Genomic DNA, 22,599 nt, shown 5'->3' with positions numbered 1-22,599 from the left:
AACAGGCTCCAAACCATTTTGGACCCGTGATACTTTTTTTAACAGGCAGACCATGTGTCAGGGGCGTACCCAGGATCAAAACTAGGGGGGAGGACCCCCTCCCCCGTCTGGTTGCAATCCCAGAACTTTTCTCACGTGCAGATCTCGCCAGGAACGTTTCCTCGGGTGTACGCCGGCCCAGTCCACCCGCAAGTGGCACAGGTCAGCCGCGCAGGCTGCGCGCCCACGTGGTTCTCAAGCCCTTTTCCTGCGCGTGCTTCCTCGGAAGTAAAAGACCCCCCCCTTCGATCTCCAGAGTTCAGCAGAGCCTCCTTCCCAGGAAAAGGCTCCCGCACCCTCCACTCTCGCCTCGCCACCAGCCGGCGGGCAGCGGCACTGTCCCAGCTACATCCCCTTCGCCCCTCCCCGCCTTCAAGACGGCTTTGTCGGAGGCGCAGCGATCTGCGCCCCGAGAAGCGCACGGGGTCGGGCAGCTGGGCTGGCTGAGCGGGTACTGTCCTCCCCTCCCTGGCTCGTGTGCTCAGCCCTCAGAGCGCAACAGGGTCCTAGCACCTCCAGAGGGGCGCTGGAGGCGCGAAGGCACCAAGCCCCTGCTCCGCCTCACTTACCTCCCATTTCTCCCCTCCCCGGACTCTGCCTCTAGGGGGGGGCAGCTGCCCCCCCCCTGCGTACGCCCATGCCCTGTGGGGAATGTAGCAAGGCTTTGGGTTGCACAGGATGGATCCTTTAAAAAAGGAAGAAAAACGAAATGCCCATAAATAATCATGCCTATGTTACATATTCTGTACACCGCCCCGGTATGTTTCTGACGAAGGGCGGTATAAAAACGTGGAACAAACAAATGATACTCCCAAGCAAAACATTCGGCGTGCACAAGGAGGGAGGGGATTCTTCCCTTGTTTTTTTGGGTTCTCATGCGCAGCACACCACGCCGCCAGGATGTAGAAATCGGAGGGGGCGAAAGGAACACCAGGGGGTGGAGTTGGGGAAAGTTCAGGCATGTGACTCGGAGGCTGCTGCTGCTGCTCTTGCTGACATTACATCACAGCAACTCGCGCGGAGCGGCTGTCGCCAGCCCGAAGTCAATAGTGCGCCGCTGAGCTTCGTGCGCTCGGCGCTGATCGCACCCTCGCCCGCTTGCCGTGGGCCTTCCTGGGGGGCCGGAACTCGCTGCCTGCTCCCGACCTGCCCCTCTTTCTCCCGAGAGGGGGGCTTCTGGTTGCCCTGTCGCCTCCCCTTCCGGGGCTGCCGGCGCGCCTGGAGCTGCTGTTGCTGACGCGGGTAACTTCTTTCTTTACGCGATCGCCCTGGGCAACCGGGGAGTTTGGTGGCGCCCGCTCGAGAGAGCGCATTTTCACCCACCGAGGGGCGTCCCGCCGCCGCTCTGCGCTCCCCTTCGTGGCGGCGCCAAACTCGAGGAACCGGCGTCAAGCCACCTGTTGGCGCTCGGGCAGCGTACACACGTGCGCCTAGATGCGTGGCGATAAGAGAGGGCGCTTGGTGCTTTTCTTTCCCCGGATTGCTTTTTGATTGCAGTGTTACGGAAGCACAAGTAAAGAACGGCTTTATTTGTCCGATTTGCGGAAAGAAACATTTTCAAAAAATGGCTTTGAAAGAGATAAATGAATGTGCACATTCGGATACCCCATTTTTGGATGTATATTTAAAAAAGGGAGGGAGATTGGTTAAAAGGAGTGTATGGAACGCTGGCACTAGTGATTGTACAAAACACATGCCTTTGAGTTGCTGTATGATTTACACTGCAGTTGGAAATACATGCACTTACCTGGGAGTAAACCTTTTTTTTTTTTTTAACACAGTGGCTCTTCTGAGTGAACATTGGGTGAACATTGGGTGTTGGAGAAAACACTTATCCAGCAACATCTTATCACATGACATGTGCAGGAAGATGTCTGTTCCCTTGTATTTGTCTTCTTGTAGAACGGCCAGCTGCTTTGCATCCAGAAGGTCCTGGCATAGGGCTGGGAGAGACTCGCTGTCTGAAACCCTGGAGAGTTGCTGCTAGTTACGGTAGCATATTGACAGTACTGAGCTAGATGGATCAGTAGTCCAGTCTCAGCATCAGGCAGATTTCTGTTTTCCTATACAGTATATACCGTAGTAGTCATCACGATTTGCAATTTTAAAACTTTGACACTTCTGACACTAGGGAGCTCACAAGACCTGGAGAGATGTGCCTTTGTGCAGTCAGCTTCTTGTCTATATGAGTTTTTAGGAGGTTTGTGTGAAAAGCCCCATCAGGAATTTGTTGTTCAGTCATGTCTGACTCTTCGTGACCCCATGGACCAGAGCACGCCAGGCCCGCCTATCCTTCACTGCCTCCCGCAGTTTGGCCAAACTCATGTTAGTAGCTTCGAGAACACTGTCCAACCATCTCATCCTCTGTCGTCCCCTTCTCCTTGTGCCCTCCATCTTTCCCAACATCAGGGTCTTTTCTAGGGAGTCTTCTCTTCTCATGAGGTGGCCAAAGTACTGGAGCCTCAACTTCAGGATATGTCCTTCTAGTGAGCACTCAGGGCTAATTTCTTTAAGAATGGATAGGTTTGATCTTCTTGCAGTCCATGGGACTCTCAAGAGTCTCCTCCAGCACCATAATTCAAAAGCATCAATTCTTCGGCAATCAGCCTTCTTTATGGTCCAGCTCTCACTTCCGTACATTACTACTGGGAAAACCATAGCTTTAACTATATGGACCTTTGTCGGCAAGGTGATGTCTTTGCTTTTTAAGATGCTGTCTAGGTTTGTCATTGCTTTTCTCCCAAGAAGCAGGCGTCTTTTAATTTCGTGACTGTTGTCACCATCTACAGTGATCATGGAATCCAAGAAAGTGAAATCTCTCACTGCCTCCATTTCTTCCCCTTCTATTTGCCAGGAGGTGATGGGACCAGTGACCATGATCTTAGTTTTTTTGATGTTGAGCTTCAGACCATATTTTGCGCTCTCCTCTTTCACCCTCATTAAAAGGTTCTTTAATTCCTCCCCACTTTCTGCCATCAAGGTTGTGTCATCAGCCTATCTGAGGTTGTTGATATTTTTTCCGGCAATCTTAATTCCGGTTTGGGATTCATCCAGCCCAGCCTTTCGCATGATGAATTCTGCATATAAGTTAAATAAGCAGGGAGACAATATACAGCCTTGTCGTACTCCTTTCCCAATTTTGAACCAATCAGTTGTTCCATATCCAGTTCTAACTGTAGCTTCTTGTCCCACATAGAGCTTTCTCAGGAGACGGATGAGGTGATCAGGCACTCCCATTTCTTTAAGAACTTGCCATACATGGTGATGGTCTTTTGCTCAGGACCCACCAAAACCTGCACCACACGGCTTCTGCTTCAGCCTGGGAAACCAGTCGTGAACTCTTTGCTCAGTCGTGAACTCAGTAGGTGGCCTTATCTGTCTATCTCCCTGGAGTTGTACAGTAATTGCGTTGCACTTTACTCACCAAGAAATGGCAGAGAAGAAATTAATATTTAAGCGGAGAGGCAAGGTTAAATATGGAAGATTGTAAGATGCAGATATTAACCAGCTATCAATGTGTGGATGCTAGCTGGAGGCCTGGTCTTTGTATTTGGGAGGCTTAAATAGGGGACAATGGCTAGTAGCCATAATGGCTAAATGGAAATTTCATCTTCAGAGGCAGTATTTCTTAGAATATCAGTTTCTTTGAGTGGGGGGGCAACAGTAGGGGAAGGCTACTGGACAGACATAGCCTAATGTTTGTTATCTGTGCCCTGGTAACGTCCGGGTTAGATTACTGCAATGAGTTATAAGCGGGGCTGCCTTTGAAGACAGTTCAGAAATGGCAGCTGGTGCAGAATTCAGTGGTCAAGTTTCTCACCAGGGGAAGACAATCTGAGCAAAATCTTGTCAAAACTGTATCAGCTACCAATCAGTTTCTGGGATCAAGTGAAAGTGCTGGTTTTGACCTATATAGCCCCAGGACCCCAATACCTCAAGGACTGCCTCTCCCCACATGAAACAATTTGGATCCTGCATGCTCTTTTCTGTCGGAGGTAAAAAGGGTGGCAACATGAGGATGGGACTTCTCAGTGGTGGCTCCTCATTTATGGAATGCTTTCCTCAGGGAGGTATGCCTGGCCCCATCACTATCTGTTTTAACGGGCCTGGGAAAAACATTGTTATTCATCTGGATCACACACACACACATGCACACACACACACACACACACACTTTAGGTTGTTTTCAATCCATGTTTTATTACTCATTTTTGTAAGTCACTTTGAGTTTCACTTTTCTGGAAAAAAACAAATAACAATAATTTGTTTCAGGGTTTCCCAGAGACATTTGTTAGACCACTGTGGGATGCAGGATTCTGGACCTTTGGTCTGATCCAGCAGGGTTCTCTTCTTACATTAAGTGGTGACCAACCTTTGTTTGGCATGTGCTGTGTACCGAAATCAATTCCATGTACATTATGGTAGCTGACTCTAGTTGAACAAGCTGTGGAACAAGCAGCAGTGCTCTGAATGAACCTAGACACTTGGAGCTCCATGAAACCACCTGCTTATTCAGCATCCAGAGGATCATAGAATTGTAGAGTTGGAAGGGGTCCCAAGGGTAATCTAGTCCAACCCCCTACAATGCAGGAATCTCAACTGGATCATACATGACAGATGGCCATCCAACCTCTGCTTTAAAACCTCCAATGAAGGAGAGTCCACCACCTCCTTCCTTGTAACTTGAAGCCACTGGTTTGTGTCCTAGCATCTGGAGCAGAAGAAAACAAGCTTGCTCCATTCTCCATGTGACTGCACTTTAGATATTTGTAGATGGCTCTCATATCTCCTCTCAGTCTCCTGTTTTCCAGGCCCAAAATACGCAACTCCCTCAACTGTTCTTCATAAGGCTAGATTTCCAGACATCTGATCATCTTGGTCACCCTCTGCACACGTTTCAGCTTGTTAATAGCCTTCTTACATTGTGGTGCCCACACTCTTACCTGATTTTCTTGCACCAGACTTAAACTGATGTTAGGCGATGTCTGGTCTTCACTGAGTATTCATTTTGAGTTGCTTGCAGAGTGATTAAATGTCTTCCCATTAATCCTACACTTTTTAGTGCATTTCCCCATCTTTGCATTTCCCCCTCATTTTACTGACTGCAAAAGTCTGTTGTTCTTAAAGTGGATTTGTTGCACCAGAGCACTTTAAATCAACTTTAGTTGCGCAAACCTAAATTTCCAGTATGCAATTAGTTTCCTTCCATAAACTAGGTTATCTGATGTGCATTTGATGGGAATTTGAGAAAGGCCTCCTCAGGGGCTGTAACCAGACTTTGGAACTCCTTACTGAGGAAGTGTCACTTATCTATTTATCTTGTTAGTGACCTTCCACCAGCAGACAACCCCCTTTTTATTTAAACAGACATTTTGGTTTATCTCCAGCTCTTTGTTTAACCTGTACTGTATTTTGATTGTGTTTCAGCTGGCTTAAAAAAAAAAATACGCCCATTTGGTGACAAACAGTGGGAAAGGGATTTTGCTTTCATATCACACTTGTCTGCTTTTCAAAAGCATCAGGCTGACCACTGCTAGAACCCTGGACCAGATGGACCTTTGGTCTGATCCAGCCCTTCCTAAGGTCATTCTCCCTTCCATTTAGTAGATCCGTATGTTGGGCAGATCTGTACTTTATGCAACAGGGGTAAGAACAGCTGGTCTGCAAGCAGGATATGGCCTATGGGAGCTTCCCCATCTGGCCTGTGCAGTAATTAGACTTTAAAAAAGGTTTCCATTAGTGCCAATGGGAGCTATTTTTTAAGCCTAATTGCTGCTCAGTGGGAATTTTTTGGTTTGTGAGGGTTGCAGCTAGAGGCAGGAGAGTTAACCCTCCTCCCGTGTACTTCCGCTATGCCCTTGCTGAAAATTGTCGTTAGACTTGAAAACCTGCTTCCAGGTTTTCCTAACCCTGTGGCTGACCTTGTATCAGAGATGTCATTAGGAGATGGCCTGAGGCTGCTGAACCTACTGGGCCCCAAATCTCTTGCCCCTCTTCTCAAACTGTTTTAATACCTTTGCTTACATGCTCCTGAGCATGCTGCAAAGCACAGTGCCATTCCAGCCTCCCAACATCTTAATTTGCATCTGTACATACAATTCAACATATATAACGTATATATGGTAAATATGCGTTGGGGCTTGCGTTCTGAATCTTTTTAGTATCTAGCAAAGTATGTTGCTATACAGCGGGGATGGGGAACCTATGGCCCTCCAAATCCTGCTGAACTTCAACTCCCGTCAGCCCCAGCCAGCATCCCCAGGGATGGTGGGAACTGTAGTTCAGCAACATCTGGAGGCCACTGGTTCCCATCCCTACTGCACAGAGGTAGCCACAGGGTTAGGAATGCCTGAAAACAGGACTACTCTGTTTTTGTCTTTGGGTCCTCCTGTGATTTTGAGCTGCCTTCCTATCTCTCCACCAACTTTCCTGTTGCTCCTGGGTGTTATTACTGCTCCTTTCCTGCTGGAAATGGGTAGGTGTGTCTTGTAATTCTTAAACAACAGCAGGGTGCCATTTCAAACCACTCTTCTTTCAATATGAAGATCATTCAGGTATTTTCTTTTCTGATTGCCTAGCAGTTCTGTGACACTCATCCTCCACACGCACAGGCCCGGACTCAGTTTGTTCACATCCTTCTCCCTCACCTCCACTTTTATTGGCTCCATTTTTGCCACCTCCAGGCTCCCATGGAGGAAGAAGGCCCTCCAGGGCCTTCTGGGTAGTGGTGCCCTCCCTGTGGAACAGGGGTATAATAAAATGATGATGATTATGTTTAATCCTGTCTTTGTACTGGTGTGACTATTGCGGCTATTCTAATTAGGCAGACCAATAATTGTGTGTGTGTGTTTCTATTCCTTGGTCCAGACGGCATGAAGCAGTCAGCTGAGGACCCCAGTGTCCATCCTCCATAGGAAAAGCTAGTAGTTGTAGCAAGATAACTAATATGCAAGGCCCATTCCCAAATATATCCTCCTAGTCAGCAACTGACGTAATGTCTTGTGGAAGAGAGGAGATACTCTTGCTAGGCCTTGAAACCTCCCCTGCTGGATCCTCCCAGCACTGCATCTGTCTTTTATGTTTGAATGAGCCCCCAACTCAAGTGTGCTGTTCCTCGCATGTTAGACGCTTCTGATCACTTCATAATGAAGAATACGTCTCCCCACACATGCAGGCTTTTATATCCTTGGACACTGTCAGATTAGCAGGTTCTCTATTTGTACATCCTGTCTATATTTTGATTCTGTAATTTTAATAACGTAGTATTTAAAAATAAATCATTTGACTCAGGGCTTTGTCCAGAGGTAAGGGCTTGAGCCTACCTCCAAAATAAGTGTGTGTGTGTGGGGGGGGGGACAACGACGATGACATTTAAGGGGAGGGGAGGGAAACCGCGCACGGGGGGGGGGGTAGATTCTGCTAGAGCCCACATAGCAGACAGATCACACAGGTCTAGATTTCAAAGGGGAGTCTCATCTTATTAAGATGCACTTGACACTTCTTAAGTCTTAATTATCCAGTTTAAGTGGAAGGAGATGATATATCCTTCCATTGTTTATTATTCTCATGTTTCCTTCATCCACATGCGGCTTTCAGTGTTATGAGGTGTGCAGGACATAAAGGAAAAACTTAGCACATATTATTTCTAGCTTTTGTGAAAGCAATACAATGATGTGGTTATTTGATTTTAGTTTCCATTTTATTACACTAGAGATGGGGAACCTGTGGCCTTCCAGATGTTTTGAGGCAACAGCTCCCATTATCCCTAACCATTGGGCCTGCTGATTGTGACTGATGGGGCTTGGGAGTCCAACAACATCTGGAGGGCTACTGGTTCCCCATTTCTATGGCTGCTGCAATGCAACAGTGTTTTACACCAGCAAGGGCTGGTGATCTACCAGAGCTATGGAAATAAAAGAAGTTGTTTTAACCTGCTGTGGCAACTTGCTGGATGAAGTAGGTAAAGCCTTATCATACACGAGACATCAGGAAGGGCAGGGCATTGAGAGAAACAGAGCAACGCTCCAAGTAATTGAAGCCATCCTGGAGAAATTCAAGGCTCTTGTTTCTCGTCTGGTGGGTGTGTCTTGAGTGCAGCCCTGTCACTGGCTGGCTTGGAGCCAAGGACACTCAGCTTGACTTGCGGGACTGTTTTCTAGCAGGCAGTTTGTTGTGATGTCAGATGTTGTGAGAAGGGAACGCAACTTGGCCGGGCAAAGTCTGCAGAAAGTTCTTCTTCACATTTGGCCTTGTGCCACTGGCAATTAGGACTATGCACATTCCCTGGCTCACAGATGGGCTTCTCCCACTTTCTAGCCATCATTCTCCTTATACCTAATATGGAACTTTTAAAGTTCTCATATTTTTGTTCCTTCACCCCCCACCTCCTCCACTAACTTCTCTTATGGACTTCAGCAGCCAGGCTAGTTTTTCCCCCCATGTCCCTCTCTTCAGTGTTCAGTCAGTAGACCAAATGAGCAGCCCCATGTAGAGTGTATTGTAGTAATCTAACCTGGAAGCATCTAGGGCATGGTTGACAAAGGTTAGTTTGCGTGGTGCTTCCCAAACACCCAACAATCAGCTGGGTGGCACTGGGACACGGTGTGCAATGTGCTTTGCAAGCTCTATGCTAGGCACTTCCCAAGCGCCAAGCTTAGGGCTTGCAAAGCCCTTTGCACAGTGCTTCCCAATTGCCCGGCAACCACCTGATTGGAGGCACTCATAACTGGCAATGCCCGCAAAGCCCCTTTGGGCCAGACCCCACTGCTACCTCCAAATCTGTGAACTGGAGGTCCCCCACACCTGCACAACATCATTAATCATCCACTCTACTCAATTCATTGCAAGTGGACCCTCATCCAATAAATATTTACAAGCAGAACCGTAGTGTAGCAAACACCCAGTCTCCCACAAAGCAGTCCTATATAGACGTATATTTGTGGGCAACAGCCCTATCCCCACCCAGGCTGCCCTCCACCCTATTTAAGCTCTCACATGTCCCCATGTATAAGAACATAAGCGCATCACACAGGAAGACCTCACTCACTCACATGCAGTCTTTCTCTCTCACACACAGATACGCTCATCCCACGCTCATCCCTATCACTGTGCTGGGCTTGAGGGAAGAGTTTAAACCTCTCTTGCCAGCCCAGGGCTGTGGTGGGTGAATTCTCCATTGCAGCACTTGCTGGATTTCCCCATGTGCTGGCCTTGGTGGGGAGGTTTAAACTGCCTCCAGGACCAGATTAAATATATGCCTCTCGGGTTTGGAGCTTTTGCACCCGCTTGTGGGCTTTCCCTCAACATCTGGTTAGCCATTGCAAGAGCAGAATGCAGGACTATTGAGGTCTTTGCCCTGATCCAGCAGGTTTTTAACATTTACAGGTTGTCCCAGGGCAAATGGTACAAGAGTGCACTGATGGCAGAACAGCTGAGTTCACATGGATCAGCGTTGAGGCTTGCTTCTAGCTTTTTCCGCAGCCCGGCGTTTTCCCTGACTTATTATTTCCCCGACTATTGGCTGTCCTTGTCAACATGCCTCAAGCTGCTTTGTGGAGGATGGGAGGAGGTAGGGACCATTCTTGGGTGTCCCAGCCCACACCCCTGCTTTTCTCTCAAGGGAAGAGCACTAATGTGATTTTTCCTGTTTGAATCCCTTGACAAAGTTGTCAAAGTCATGATTGCATTTCCTGCTGTCCGTCCAAAGGTCAGCGCTGATAGTGGAGTCGGACCTGGCTCTGAGCTGAGCCAAGAACCTAAGGTTACTACAGTTCACTTTCAAAAGTGCAGACCCTCCTCTTCTCTCTCTGGGCCCCCTTAGCTACCTAAGCAGCAAATGAGCTTTGTCAACCAGATGAAGGGAAACATGCATCTGTGTGAGCATTTGTGACTTTGTATTTCATGGTTTTGGAGTGGGAGAGGCAGCCCTTGTATCCTAACTGTGGGAGCAAAGGGTGGAGCAGAGAAAGGGAGATGGAAACAGTCCGCAGAAGACACTTAAGTTACACAGTTAATTTGACAATAAGGTATTCTTAAATTTCCAGAGTTGCAGTTGTGGTTATGTTTCATAAGGCTCTTAATTTTAAGATATTTTTGAAACTGAAACAAACACTAAACTGGTGAGCTTTTATAAAAATAGCAACATCCTCATTTGTTAATTTATTGAAGTGCTTTTTCTGCAGCAGCTGATTATACCTGATTTAAGCTTATAGTTCCCTGCTTTTAAACGGTGTCTTTACTGCAAGCCTTTTCTCCTCCATTTTGGTAGCTGTTAAAAGAGTCTTGCTGGGTTAAACCAAAAACCCATAAGGTCCAGCATTTTCTTTCTAACCAGTTATCTGCCTCTGGAAAACTCACAAGCAAGACATGAAGACAGCAGTCTTCTTTTGATCTTTTATCGCCATGTCTAATATTCAGATGTATGCTGTCCTTGAATATGGAAGCTTGAGTTAGCTATGATTAATAGCTCCTCACAGGTATATCTTCCATAAACAAGGAGCCGTACATTGTACTACTTTCCTGCCCTGTGCTTCAAGCTCTTAAAGTCCTTGTGCTTTGTATTATAGTTGATTGAAGTGGCTGGGCTACATCTCCTTCTCCTGCCAGCAGCCCCTGCCAGACTGTGCCAGGAGAACCAGGAAGAGGCCTCACAACAAGCCTGTGACTGGGGCTGATCCATGCACCACTGTGCCACAACCCTTTCCTGCAAGATGTTGCTGGAGCTGTGACATGCATGCAGAGACATTGTTGTTATTATTATAATTTATTATATCCATTGGTCACTTTATAAAAGCAAAGGTCTCAAAATGATTTAACAAGATAAAATGTGTACAGATGAAAACAAACACTGGGGGGGGGATGTAAGATTAAAAATTGCCCATCCTAAAATATATTCTTCTGTCACAGGTGCATCCAAGTCTTGCAGACCAGCCAGCCAGAAACAATCTGCCCAGCCTATGGCAGTTTTCTAGAGTGCGTTCCCCTAAACCCAGCAAGAAAATAACAGAAAAGGACACAAGAGTTGGGGGAGAGGTGGTATTTAGCAAGGGTGGGGAACCTCGGGCCCAGAGGCCACATATGGCCCTCCAAGTCTCCCTGTCTGGCCCTTGCTCTCCTGCAAATCCCCTCTCTTATAACATGCCGGTTACTGGCCCTGCTTTTAGTTCTCCTTAAATGTTTTTGACTGGTGGGAATGTGTCCTTGAAGCCTGATAATGTCTCTTCCTTGCCTGGATGGAGGATAGAGAGGCATGCGTCTTAGTGTTCACTGAAACTAGCTTTCTGTACAGAGGTAAAATTTACCTCAGTTGCTCCACCCTCTTTTGCCTGTGCCCCCACCTGGTACTGTCATGTGGCCCCAGAAGGGAGTGTGGTTCTGGGGCTGAAGAAGGTTCCCTGGCCCTGGTGTATGGGGTTTTGCAATATTAAGGGCAGTGGAAGCAGAAGACTTAGAGGGCACATAGAGGTGGAGGGAAAGCAATATGGAGCGGGGACATAGGGGTCCTGCAGTGTCAGGGAGAAGGTCTAAAGGGTCTGGCCAGCTAAAGATTGTGGATGTCTGGCCTTCTAGGGGTCTCTTGTAGTTGTGGAGCAGGAAGAGTTTTGTTGACAGGTGCAGCTGTTCCTGACCCATGTGACACCGCAGGAAAACACTTCTGCTGTTGCATGTGACCCTGTCTTACAAACATTAAAAGCACTTTAAAACCCCTTTAGGTCAGGAATAACAATGTTGACTGGAGTTGGGTGATGGAGCCAGTATCTTGCCCTCAGATGAGCTTACAGTTGGAGCCTGTGCAACAAAATAAGAGGCAGTCAAGCTCAAGTGCTGGCAATTGTGGTTGTGCCACATTTTGGCTCCTGAGGTGGATCACAAAATAGCTCCCACCTCCCCACCAGGGAAGAAGCAGTGAATGAAGGTCTATATCAGGGACAAGGAGGGAAGAAAGATCTGCATTGGGATCTGTTGCTCCCATGGATCCTGCCGCCTGAGGCAGTTGCCTCACCTTGCCTCTGCAGGCAAGTAAGCCATCCGCTACAAGCACTGGCTGGGATTCAGGGAATTCCTGTTTGAGAAACAGCCAGAAAGATTACCACAAGAACAATCCCTTCTTTTCCCTCTCTTTCTGTCCATTGGAGGACTAAGTAAATCCTGCAGGCAGAGAGGGGAGGAAATACTGTCTGTTCTAGGATCTGCTTGTGACTGTGTACACCCAATACCTTAAAAGCACCTGCGAAACACATTTCCCTCAGAATATTCTGGGCACTGTACTGTAGTTTATTAAGGGTTGATGGGACATGGAGCTTTGTGAGAGGTAAACTCCAGTTCCCAGAATTCTTTGAGGGTGGAAATGTGATATGAATGTGCTTTGAAGGTGTAGTAGTATATATGCAGCATCTATCTACTATAAAATTACCAATTGTCACCTCTCTTTTAGCTCCTTTGAGTTTCTGCCCAGGACACATATGCAGTGAGGGGCAGAAGAGGAGGTGACCCATTGATTGAAAGAGTCACAAGCAGCAGGTTTTTGTTTAAGGATGAGGTGAAAAGAACTAAATGTTGGTTCTGGATTTCTGCTGTAAAACGGGCTTATCTCCTTTTACTGGAAGGTGTGGGATGAGGATTGCTTTTACTCTGGGGGGGGAAAGTGTTTTCAGTCAAAAGGTGCCTTTCAGCTCCTGTGAATCTCATGTCATGTTCAGCTAGGGGAAAGTTGACTTTTGTGTTCTGTGAAACAACTGAAAGAATAGCACTGACATTTGCTTCAATCTTTCTTTCCTGATGGAAGTTAGCAAGGAACTTGGCTGCTGCTGTTATTTTTATAGGCCTCAGATCTGCATAGCAGTTTGCAAAGTACAAGCCGAAAGATCCTTGCCCCACAGAACTTAAAATCTAAAATTCAACATGGGAAACAACATAGGAAGGGGAAGCAGGAGTAAATGGAGAACTTCCTTCCTTCCTTCCTTCCTTCCTTCCTTCCTTCTCTTCAAGAATAAAAATCGCCCCAAGGCTGTTTGCATAAAATACAACAATAAAACTCAATGGGAAACCTTTAAAAACATCTCAACTAAACAATCCCATTTTATTAAAACTAGCAATTCCAAAATAAAATAATAATAATACATGCAATTATTTCAGTTGCATGTGCAATGTGTAAGTGAAAAAATTAGCTGTGCAATAAGCCACAAATGGAACCTTCTGCAGCAGGATATAATGAATAGAGTATGGTAGCTATCTGGCTGTTAGTTCTCATCTCTGTGTTATGAAGTATGTTTCCCAGTCATTCCTAGAGAAGACTTCCTAGCTTTTTAAAGAAAGATTACTGTTAAGGCTGCAATTTTGTGTACTCTCAATTGTGGGTAAGCACAGCTGAAATACTGTAAGTGAAATTTACTTCTGAGTAAATATGCTTAGTGTTCGACTGTGTATCTGTTAGGAAATGAACAAAAATGTTCTTAATCATGTACAGTTCTTCCTAACTTTACTCCTACTTCCCCCTTGAAATTATCTGTAATCTTGAAACTTCCTTTCTTTAAATAGGATTCCTTGTGTTTATCCAGTGACAGCTCTTGCAGGAAATGATTTGGTTTCTATTAAAATCTTGGTGTGTGTCAAGTAGAAACCCTCTTATCAAGGGGTTGGCTACTAAAATGTTTCCATTTTGCTTTGCATCTCTTAGGTAGGGAACCAGAGGCCCTAAAGATGTTGCTGGACTACAGTTCCCATCATCCTTGGAGGTGACACCCAGCAACATCTTGAGAGACACAGGTCACATTTTCGAGGAATTTCTTAAGAAGTAGCTGCCTTGTGGGATCAACTTTAAATGTCTCCCACGGGTGGCGGCTGCTTCCAAGTGGCAGGTATTTGCAGTGGTGAGGAGAAAATGGCCCCTTCTGTGTGAGCTGCTGCACATGCATTCCTTGCTGCAAAAAGCTGTGAAGAGCAGTAGAGCAGCATCTGTGCAGTGTCTGTTCCATGTGCATAGGACATCACCCCTAACGGTACTGTTTTATTAAAAATGTGAATAAGGCTAACGTGTCGCGAGGCCATAGCATGGGAGCAGCCTTTAAAAAATAGTAATAATACTTTTAAAAGTTGTTGTTCAGTCGTTCAGTCGTGTCCGACTCTTCGTGACCCCATGGACCAGAGCACGCCAGGCACCCCTATCCTCCACTGCCTCCCGCAGTTTGGCCAAACTCATGCTAGTTGCTTCGAGAACACTGTCCAACCATCTCATCCTCTGTCGTCCCCTTCTCCTTGTGCCCTCCATCTTTCCCAACATCAGGGTCTTTTCCAGGGAGTCTTCTCTTCTCATGAGGTGGCCCAAAGTACTTCCCCCCAAAACCCAGAATTGTTTCTGTTGGGGATAATTCATACTGAAATTCCCAGGTGTCAAAACAAGGTTATTTATGTATGCCACTACTGCGGCCTGTGTTTTGTTAGCCCCAAAATGGAAAAGGAGCGAGGTCCCAACCAAAGAAGAACGGCAACTTAAGCTGACGGGATGTGCACAGCTTGCAGATCTAACATGCAGAATAAGAGAACAAGAAAAACATGTACGTTTAGGGAAGATTGGAAAATGTTTATTGAATATATGGGGGGAAATTGTGTACACTTGAAAACATTGGTAGCATTAAGATAAATTCAACAGTGTAAATAAGTTTTGATGGATGTAATAATGCAATACTGAATGGTTTGGTTTATGTAGAATATGCAGGGATTTAAGATATGCAAAATGAACCATGGAAAGAGAAGAAGGGGAGTCATTGATATTTTAAGGATGTTTAAATGAGTATTTTAAATTGTAAAACAGAAAATGTAATAAAAAATATGTGTGTGTGTGCGTGTGTGTATGTGAGAGAGAGTGTGAGTGTAATAATAATAATAATAATAATAATAATATGTTGCTGAATTTTGAATTAGAAATGAAGCAAAGCTTTAAGTTTTGAGAGATAAAGCAATTAATAGTGCAACACGTGAAAAATAATCCCTGCATGGAATGCACTATGATTTCAATGGGGCCAGGATCTTTTTCTACTGAATACTTGTTAAAGACTTTTTATAATTTGTCCTGAGTCTGTTGGGATGGGGAACCCTTTCAAGCTAGGGGATTCAGAAACAGCCTCTGCTCCAGCTTTGCATGCTATACAGAGGATGTTTGGGAGATTCATAGAATCATAGTGTCTCCAGAGTTAACTTCTCTCCCCAGTATTCTACCACCGCAAGTTTGGGTCACAAATATTTAAAAGTAGTACATTGTTACTTCTGAATAGTTTGAGGGTGGTGGATTAGAACAGTTCCAAAAAAGTTTTGAGGAAAAAAGGGGAGAGATCAAGAGGAACAAATTGACAGAGAGCCGTGTGAGAACATTTAGCTTCCCTATGGTAGATCCTCAAGAGGAAGTGAGGAAGTCTTTTAGGAAGCTTGTGAAAATTTTTGCTGGGTGGCATAAAAATAAGAGAAATTGTCCAGAGCAAAATGAAAATGTTTGTGACTATGTCTTCTGCTATGCATCCTTAACCTCATATTTTCCTCCATTAGCATTCGCCTCTGCCAGTAGCATTTCAGTAATTACTATGGATGGGCAATATATTGATATATCATCCAAAACTGTTTGAAGACCATATCATGCTCTCAGTTGCAGTGGGGGACCATTGTCTCATTGGCAGTGTTGAAATAAGCAGTTCATTCACAGTTGGCTTTGGTACATGGAGTGGAGGGGGAAGCCATCTTGTTCTTTGCATTAGGCCGCAAAATGCCTTTGGCTTGTCCTGTCTTACAGTCCTGTTAGGATTGCTTCCATCAGTACAAGAGATTCTGAGACCAGCAGGAGCAGAGGAATGAAGTGCAGGAAGAGGAATGTTGGCTGAGACAAAACTAGCCTGTGGGGAGATTTTCTATGGGGAAAGGCAAAATCCAGGGCAAAATTGCACAAACTCCATTGCATTTTACTTTTCTCCCTGACAGTTTTCTCTAAAGTTGAAAAGCAGCTTTTAAAAATGAAGGACAGGTGGGAGACTGTCCTGCACAACAAAAAGAGACATGGGAGCTATTTACTTTTCTCCTTTGTGCTATTTTTTTCCCAGTCAGGGAAGCCCAACATAAGCTGTTTTTCTCCTTATGGCGGTGGGGAACAAATGGGGGCCTGTTCTTTTTCACCTGTGTGATGTAAAGCAGCTGGGAGGCAAATTTATGGCATGGGGAACAGCCCCAAAGGGAATGAACAGCTTCTCAATCAATCATTTTATTTGTATGCCACCTTTCCAAAGTTAAAACCATGCTCAAGGTGGCTTAACAACATATAAAAAATCACATAACTGCAAACAGAAGTCATCAACAATAAACCCAACAAACAAAGCTGATGCTCTGCTCAAAACTGTAGTCTCCTGTAGATCTCTTTCAGTTAAAACAAAACATCAGAGGAGAGATTATATACGGCTGCTTGTTGACTTGTCATTTGGTCCTTAAGAGAATTAGCTATGAGAACAAACCCCAAGTCTATATTGAAAATAAATAATGAAGGAATAGATCCAACTCTGTTCACCCCCAGCTAGCATGGACCATGGTCAAGCATGATGGGAGCTGTAGTCCAGCAACATTTGAGGAGCCACAAGTTAGCCACTCGCGAACATAACCTTTTCTCTGAAGGGAAGAGGAGTCATTTTGTGGCTAGGGTTGTGGATGGTGGCCACAGGATGAAACATATTGGGTTGTTTTGGTAGCACCATGTGCCTGAAGCAACAAAATTTGCTGTACTTAGGACTTTTGCTCTCTGAGTTGTTCCGCTGTATCTAGGAGGGGTTGGGGCTGGTGCCAACATAACTTGGAAGTACTTGGCGCCTGAGCTGAGACACAAATGTGACCACAGACCAAGGGATATATGCTTCCCTCAGCCTTTCACCTACATTTACTTCCCCATGGGGCTATGCTTTTCATTCTAGTTGCGCTTTTGAGAGGAAGGCTTCCTAACATTCTGTACATTTTGCCTCTGGGGCTGGCACTGTCAACAACTTGGCAAGGCAGTGGTCACCAACTTTCCAGTTTACAGGTACTCTTAATGCAACAGTACTGAACTGCAGTAAATGTAATTAAATTAAATCTGATTGCTGCAAATGTACATAGAGCTCTACATATTTTAACTGGATTCCAATAATATATTTTAGCAAAAAGCTGGTGGAATTCTCAACAGCAGGGTGGGAAGCATTAGTGTTGCATATTCTTATTCTATTGCTCTCAGTGTGACACGTTGCATCTCTTGGTAGGACCTGGCAACTCTCCTGTAGGATGAGCCAACTGCTGCCATCTGAGATCTGCGCCCAAGTGAGAGACTTGAGAGATCCTGATTTGTCCTGGTTGGGCAGTTAGATATTGATTAGATGAAAATGGTTTGAATCTTCTGCAAGCTTTTTGACCCCTACAATAGGGTGTATGCTGTTGTCGTTGTCAAAGTTATTGATAATTTAGAATAAAAGAATCATACTTAAGGGCTGTTCTATATCCAGATGTGCTGATTTTAAACCCATTAGTGGCCTGCCTAAAATAGCAAAACAAATCCTTTCTGTTCATTTGATTTGACTCTGAGAATTGCAGATTTCAGGCAAAGTAAACAGTAAAACATTTTAGTTAGGCATTGGTCTCTGTTGCTAAATGCTTTAAATTTTAAAATTAATTGTATATTTTCATTTTCAGTGTATGTTGGACTAGTCTAACTCTGGTCATTGTTTTACAGATAAAAATATGAAAAGGGGTCTCTAACATGGATTCTATAGCTCAAGAACAACCTTACACAACCTGGTACCCTCCAGTCATTTTGGACTACAATTCCCATCAGCCCCAACCTCCATGGCTGTGCTGACTAGGACTGGTGGGAGTTATAGTCCAAAACATCTGAAGGCCACCAGGTTAAGCAAAGCTGCTCCAGCAATACAGCAATACATTATTATTTTTGCATTGCCTTCCCATCTCTGTGAGCTGGATTTTCTGTGTACTCTGTTTCTGAACCAGCAAGAACATTGTGCAGGTTTTGCATTTGTCTATTGCGCATCACGGCCTCACTGTCAGGCTGCACATTAGATCTGCCAGCACCATGCCACACATCTCTGCACTGAAGAAGTGTCATGCTACTACAAGTGCATGGAACATGGGATGTGGGGTGCTAAGTAACACTTGATTTTTCCCCCTTCTTATTTCACGACAGTGCCTTCCAATTGAAATAACAAATACCTTTTGTTTCAGATACGACAGCTGCGGAGCACTCCAAATTTTGGAAATTTGGGGCTGGCAACCCTAGATACGCATCAACAAACTGCAACTGCTTGTGGATCCACAAAGGTAAAATGAGAATGCAGCATTTTGAAAAAAAAAATTCAGTACTGTACCCAGTTATTTTTTTCTAGGTGCCAGTACTCACCATGAAGTTGTTACAGTAAGTGTCACACTTTTTAACGATGAAAAAAAGAGGTCCCGGTACAGCGTACACTTGAGTACCTCCTAAAAAAAAAAGCACTGGCTGTACATAACTTCTTAGCAACAAGTTCCTTGAAACTGTAGCCAGTTTCCTCTGCAGCAGCAAAAAGACACTTCTAGGTTAGACCAATCACAGACCTGGTGTATCCTTTAAGAAGGCTGCAGATGGAGAGCCAGTGTGGTGTAGTGGTTAAGAGCGGTAGACTCATAATCTGGAGAACCGGGTTCGCGTCTCCACTCCTCCACATGCAGCTGCTGGGTGACCTTGGGCTAGTCACACTTCTCTGAAGTCTCTCAGCCCCACTCACCTCACAGAGTGTTTGTTGTGGGGGAGGAAGGGAAAGGAGAACGTTAGCCGCTTTGAGACTCCTTCGCGTAGTGTTAAAGCGGGATATCAAATCCAAACTCTTCTTCTTCTTTTTTTAAAAAAAGAAGGCTGCAGATGCTTCTTAGTCAGCTCTTCAGACATATAGAATTGTGCAGATCCTCTCAGGTGTTTAGATCAGTAGAAGGGACCAGGAAGGAAAGAATTTTAATTTACCTCTCACAGAGGAAGTCTGGCCATTTTCGCTCCAAAGTATTGACAGGCATTTAAGGTTGATTGAACAGCTATGAACTAGGCAGGAAAGTGAATCAGACTGGACTGGCTTACAGACAGGGAAATAAACCAAATAAGACCAGCTAGATTTGTTAGCACTCAAAGTGGAATTTGGACACTTTTAAAATGGAGGTCAGAAATGTCGGATCGGCTGCCATAAGCCAGGCTAACCACTTCATTTGGGCAAGAATCCCTCTTTCAGCCTGTGTTCGGGGCTGTGAAAATGCAGTGGAATATCTACAGCCTCAGAGACTTTTTACATCTCTTTCCCAATGGTGCCTTATCTGGCTACCCAAGTCAATCAAGGACTTGAAGCCCTCCTGCTGCCAAAAACTGCTCTTGTGGGTTAAAATGACCATTTAGCAGTGAGTTTCTCTTTGACTGTTTGAGTTGGCCTCCTTGGTTGATTGATGACATGTCAGTTTTGAAATCTCACTAGGCAAGCATCTTTGCCCTTCTCTTTGGCTCCACTTGTCTGGCCCTCCTCCGTGTTTACTGGAACATATTAGTTGGCCCCAAAGTTGCTTAATTTCTGTGCTGATGCCAGCAGAAGACCAAATTATGTGGTTCAGATTTTTAGGTGCAGAAATTAAAACCTTTCTCTATTTTAATATATCTAGTATCTATATTTTATTCCAACAGCACTTTGGGAACTACTACTACTACTACTACTAATAATAATAATAATAATAATAAATTTTATTTATATCCTGCCCTCCCCAGCCAAGACCGGGCTCAGGACGGCTAACACTAGGTGTAAAAACAATTGATTAAAATACAACTTAAAAACAAGATTAAGATACAACATTAAAATGCATCCTAATTTCAGTAGAAACTCAAATCAAAAACTGTTTGGGGAAGAAAACTGACAGTTTTTAAAGGGAAGAGCTTTAATAGTGCCATCCTGGTTTTATTAATATTGTTTTAATTCTATTAGAGTTTAATTACCGGTACTTTTAAACCATTATCTTTTATATGTTTTTAGCTTTTTGGATTTCCCCCCTGTGTTTTAATTTGTGTAGGAATACAAATAAATATAATCGGGGCTTTTTTCCAGCTGGAATTCTAAGAGAACGAGGGAGGCATTCATGGTATGGCCTGGCATCTCTTTTTCTAGAAAAATAGCACTGAATATAATACAGTCAAACCTCGGAACTCTAATGTAATCCGTTCCGGAAGACCATTTGAGTTCCGAAATGTTCGAGTTCCGAGGAATGTTTGAAAACCGGAACACCTACTTCCAGTTTTCAGAGTTCGGGAACTGAAACGTTCGGCAACGGAGCCACTTGAGTTCTGAGGTTTGACTGTAATAATAATAATAATAATAATAATAATAATAATAATAATAATACTTTTACAATATGGGAGGCTTTTCTTTAAAACAGGGACATTTTGGTTAAATGATCCACAAAATACTTTTCACATTGGATCTCTGAAGCAAGCATGCAGGGGTCAGTGCCTCTTGACCAGAAGGCCAGTTTGCTTCACTGGACAGAACTGGACTAGAAACAATGGTTTTATTTAACATCCTGTGCTCATCAAGGCCTATTTTAATTACTTTGCAGGGATATAAGACATTTTGCAATCTTTGTCTAACAAACTCTGTTCTTCAGTTATTCACCTTACTTGCCGTTTCAGAAGCCTCCATGAAAATGAAATTGTCATACACAGGAAGCTTGCCTGACCCCTTTGCTTTTTCACTGGTTTACCATCTGGTTAAATTTGCCCTCCTTGGATGGTCTTTTTATTAGCAGCATTGATTTACACTGTTTTAATCACCTGCTTTAGTGTCTCTTTTTGTTCTGACCAGTTTATAATTGTTCTAGTTTTGTTGTTTTTTTTAAAGAGAATTTATTGTTAGCTGCCTTGAGTGCTATATTTCTAGTGGAAAGTGGAATATAAATTATGCCACTCAATAATATGTAAAATAATCAAACTGAACAGAACAAAAAAGTAGTTTGAGAAATCAGATGTCAAAGGAGGCAAATCACCTTTTAAATCAGATGCCTCCTCTTTGAAAGGGGGATGGTGGCAATTGTGAAGGAACAGCTATTAGAGTGGGTGGCAGTCTTGGCTGGTACTGTTGCACAGGAATAGTGTAAAAATGTCTGGCTGGTATCTCTGGTAATTGTGTTTTTCTTTTCTTCTGCTTCCAGTTTCCTCCAGGGCCTTCTCCATTTTGTGAGGCTATTGTAACAATGGATTCACGTGTCTTAAGCTTCGCTATAATCATGCTTTAGAGACAAGAAGGACATGAGGAGCCCCACAAGGGCAACCATCATGGGTCCCACACAGCTCGTGGCACAGAATCATGGGAAGAAGGCATGTGCTTTTGGCATGGAGGAGAAAGGATTTGCACTTTTCCATGGTTCAGAGATTCCACCTGAGCACATAGGTGAGACCCAGACCCTTGTTTCAGCCACTCAGCGCAAATGTTTTGAGCAGAGTTTAAACTTGGAAATTTATATATTACACCAAACAAGGTGACAGACGGAAGTACTGTAGTGGAATTAATCTGCACTGTACCACCTCAGATTGAAAGTGTGTGTGTGTGTGTGTGTGTGTGTGTGTGTGTCATTTCTTTAAATGCTTCCTCACAATTTTTGTTTAAGTGCACAACTACCTGCAGGAAGTAAATGATGGAGAGAAAAGTTTAGCTGTGAATAGGGCCTACTCTTGAGTCAATGCACTCTTTGTGTCTAGGTTTGAGAAAGTGATGGGGAACTGTGTGGGAGGCAGAAAAAGAGGGAAGCTGGAGACATGCTCGTTCCCCATTTACTTCTTTTTTGTTGTTTCAAAAGCCTGCATAAACTCTTTGCCCAGAGGAACAACAACAAAAAAATGTGTGCAGCATAGGAAGCAATGGGTGGGAGTCAACGCTACACTATTACGAGTGTTTCATCTGCACAAACATTTCAGCTTCTTAGATGGAACAAGCCCTTGTCTCCTTCCCTCACACACTCTTCTGGGGATTCTCCCGACCCCATTCCCAGCCAATTTCGGGGCAGACAGGGCAGGAAGGTGGTGGGATATGTTATGCAAACAGAAGTCCTTGCTCAGGGCTTCTGCTGACAGGATTCCTTAGGTGAATCCCACCCAATGTATTTCTCAACCAATCATAAAAGCTATAGCTAACTTCAGCTAGGGAGGAAAAGCTATAGCTGACTTCAGCTAAGGAGGAAGGAACAATGCTGCCCTCTGGTGACTGGCCTACTGAAAGAAACTCTGAACCATGTTAGGAGAGCAAACCTTTTAAAGTGTAGTTAGTCTAAAATTCCAACGTATTTTGCCCTTCCTCACACTCCACACTTAGCTTGGGGACCCCCAGAGTCCTAAGACCGTATGGTATTAACTGTCAGTTTCTGGCAAGTCCTTTATTCCTGAAAGAGGAAGTTCGGGACGCTTCTTGTCACAGGGTTTGTTTGCATGCTTATACAATTGTACCTTGTTTTGCGACCGGGATTCCGGAGCCCCGGCCGCTAGCCGAAAAGGACGCAGGG

At 44.6% G+C, this 22,599-nt stretch overlaps 1 protein-coding gene across 3 annotated transcripts in view; it reads left to right on the top strand.

The window, feature by feature from the left end:
• The first annotated feature begins 1,101 nt into the window (after positions 1-1,101).
• Positions 1,102-22,599, top strand: part of NR1H3 (nuclear receptor subfamily 1 group H member 3) — a 30,928-nt gene continuing 9,430 nt past the window's right edge. Inside the window, exons 1-3 of one of the 3 annotated variants that reach the window (XM_033148513.1) lie at positions 1,102-1,281; positions 18,271-18,366; positions 21,266-21,494. In XM_033148513.1, coding sequence (XP_033004404.1) covers positions 21,353-21,494 — 142 coding nt within the window. In that variant the 5' untranslated portion in view covers positions 1,102-1,281; positions 18,271-18,366; positions 21,266-21,352. Of the gene's footprint in view, positions 1,282-16,591; positions 17,084-18,270; positions 18,367-21,265; positions 21,495-22,599 lie in introns of those variants that run through there. The other 2 variants (XM_033148494.1, XM_033148505.1) reach the window with 2 other exon arrangements.

The sequence above is a fragment of the Lacerta agilis genome, chromosome 1 (genome assembly GCF_009819535.1).
Source record: "Lacerta agilis isolate rLacAgi1 chromosome 1, rLacAgi1.pri, whole genome shotgun sequence".
Classification (NCBI taxonomy): Eukaryota; Metazoa; Chordata; class Lepidosauria; order Squamata; family Lacertidae; genus Lacerta; species Lacerta agilis.
Note: the sequence above shows the minus strand (reverse complement) of the source record. Positions and strands in the feature narration are given on the sequence as shown.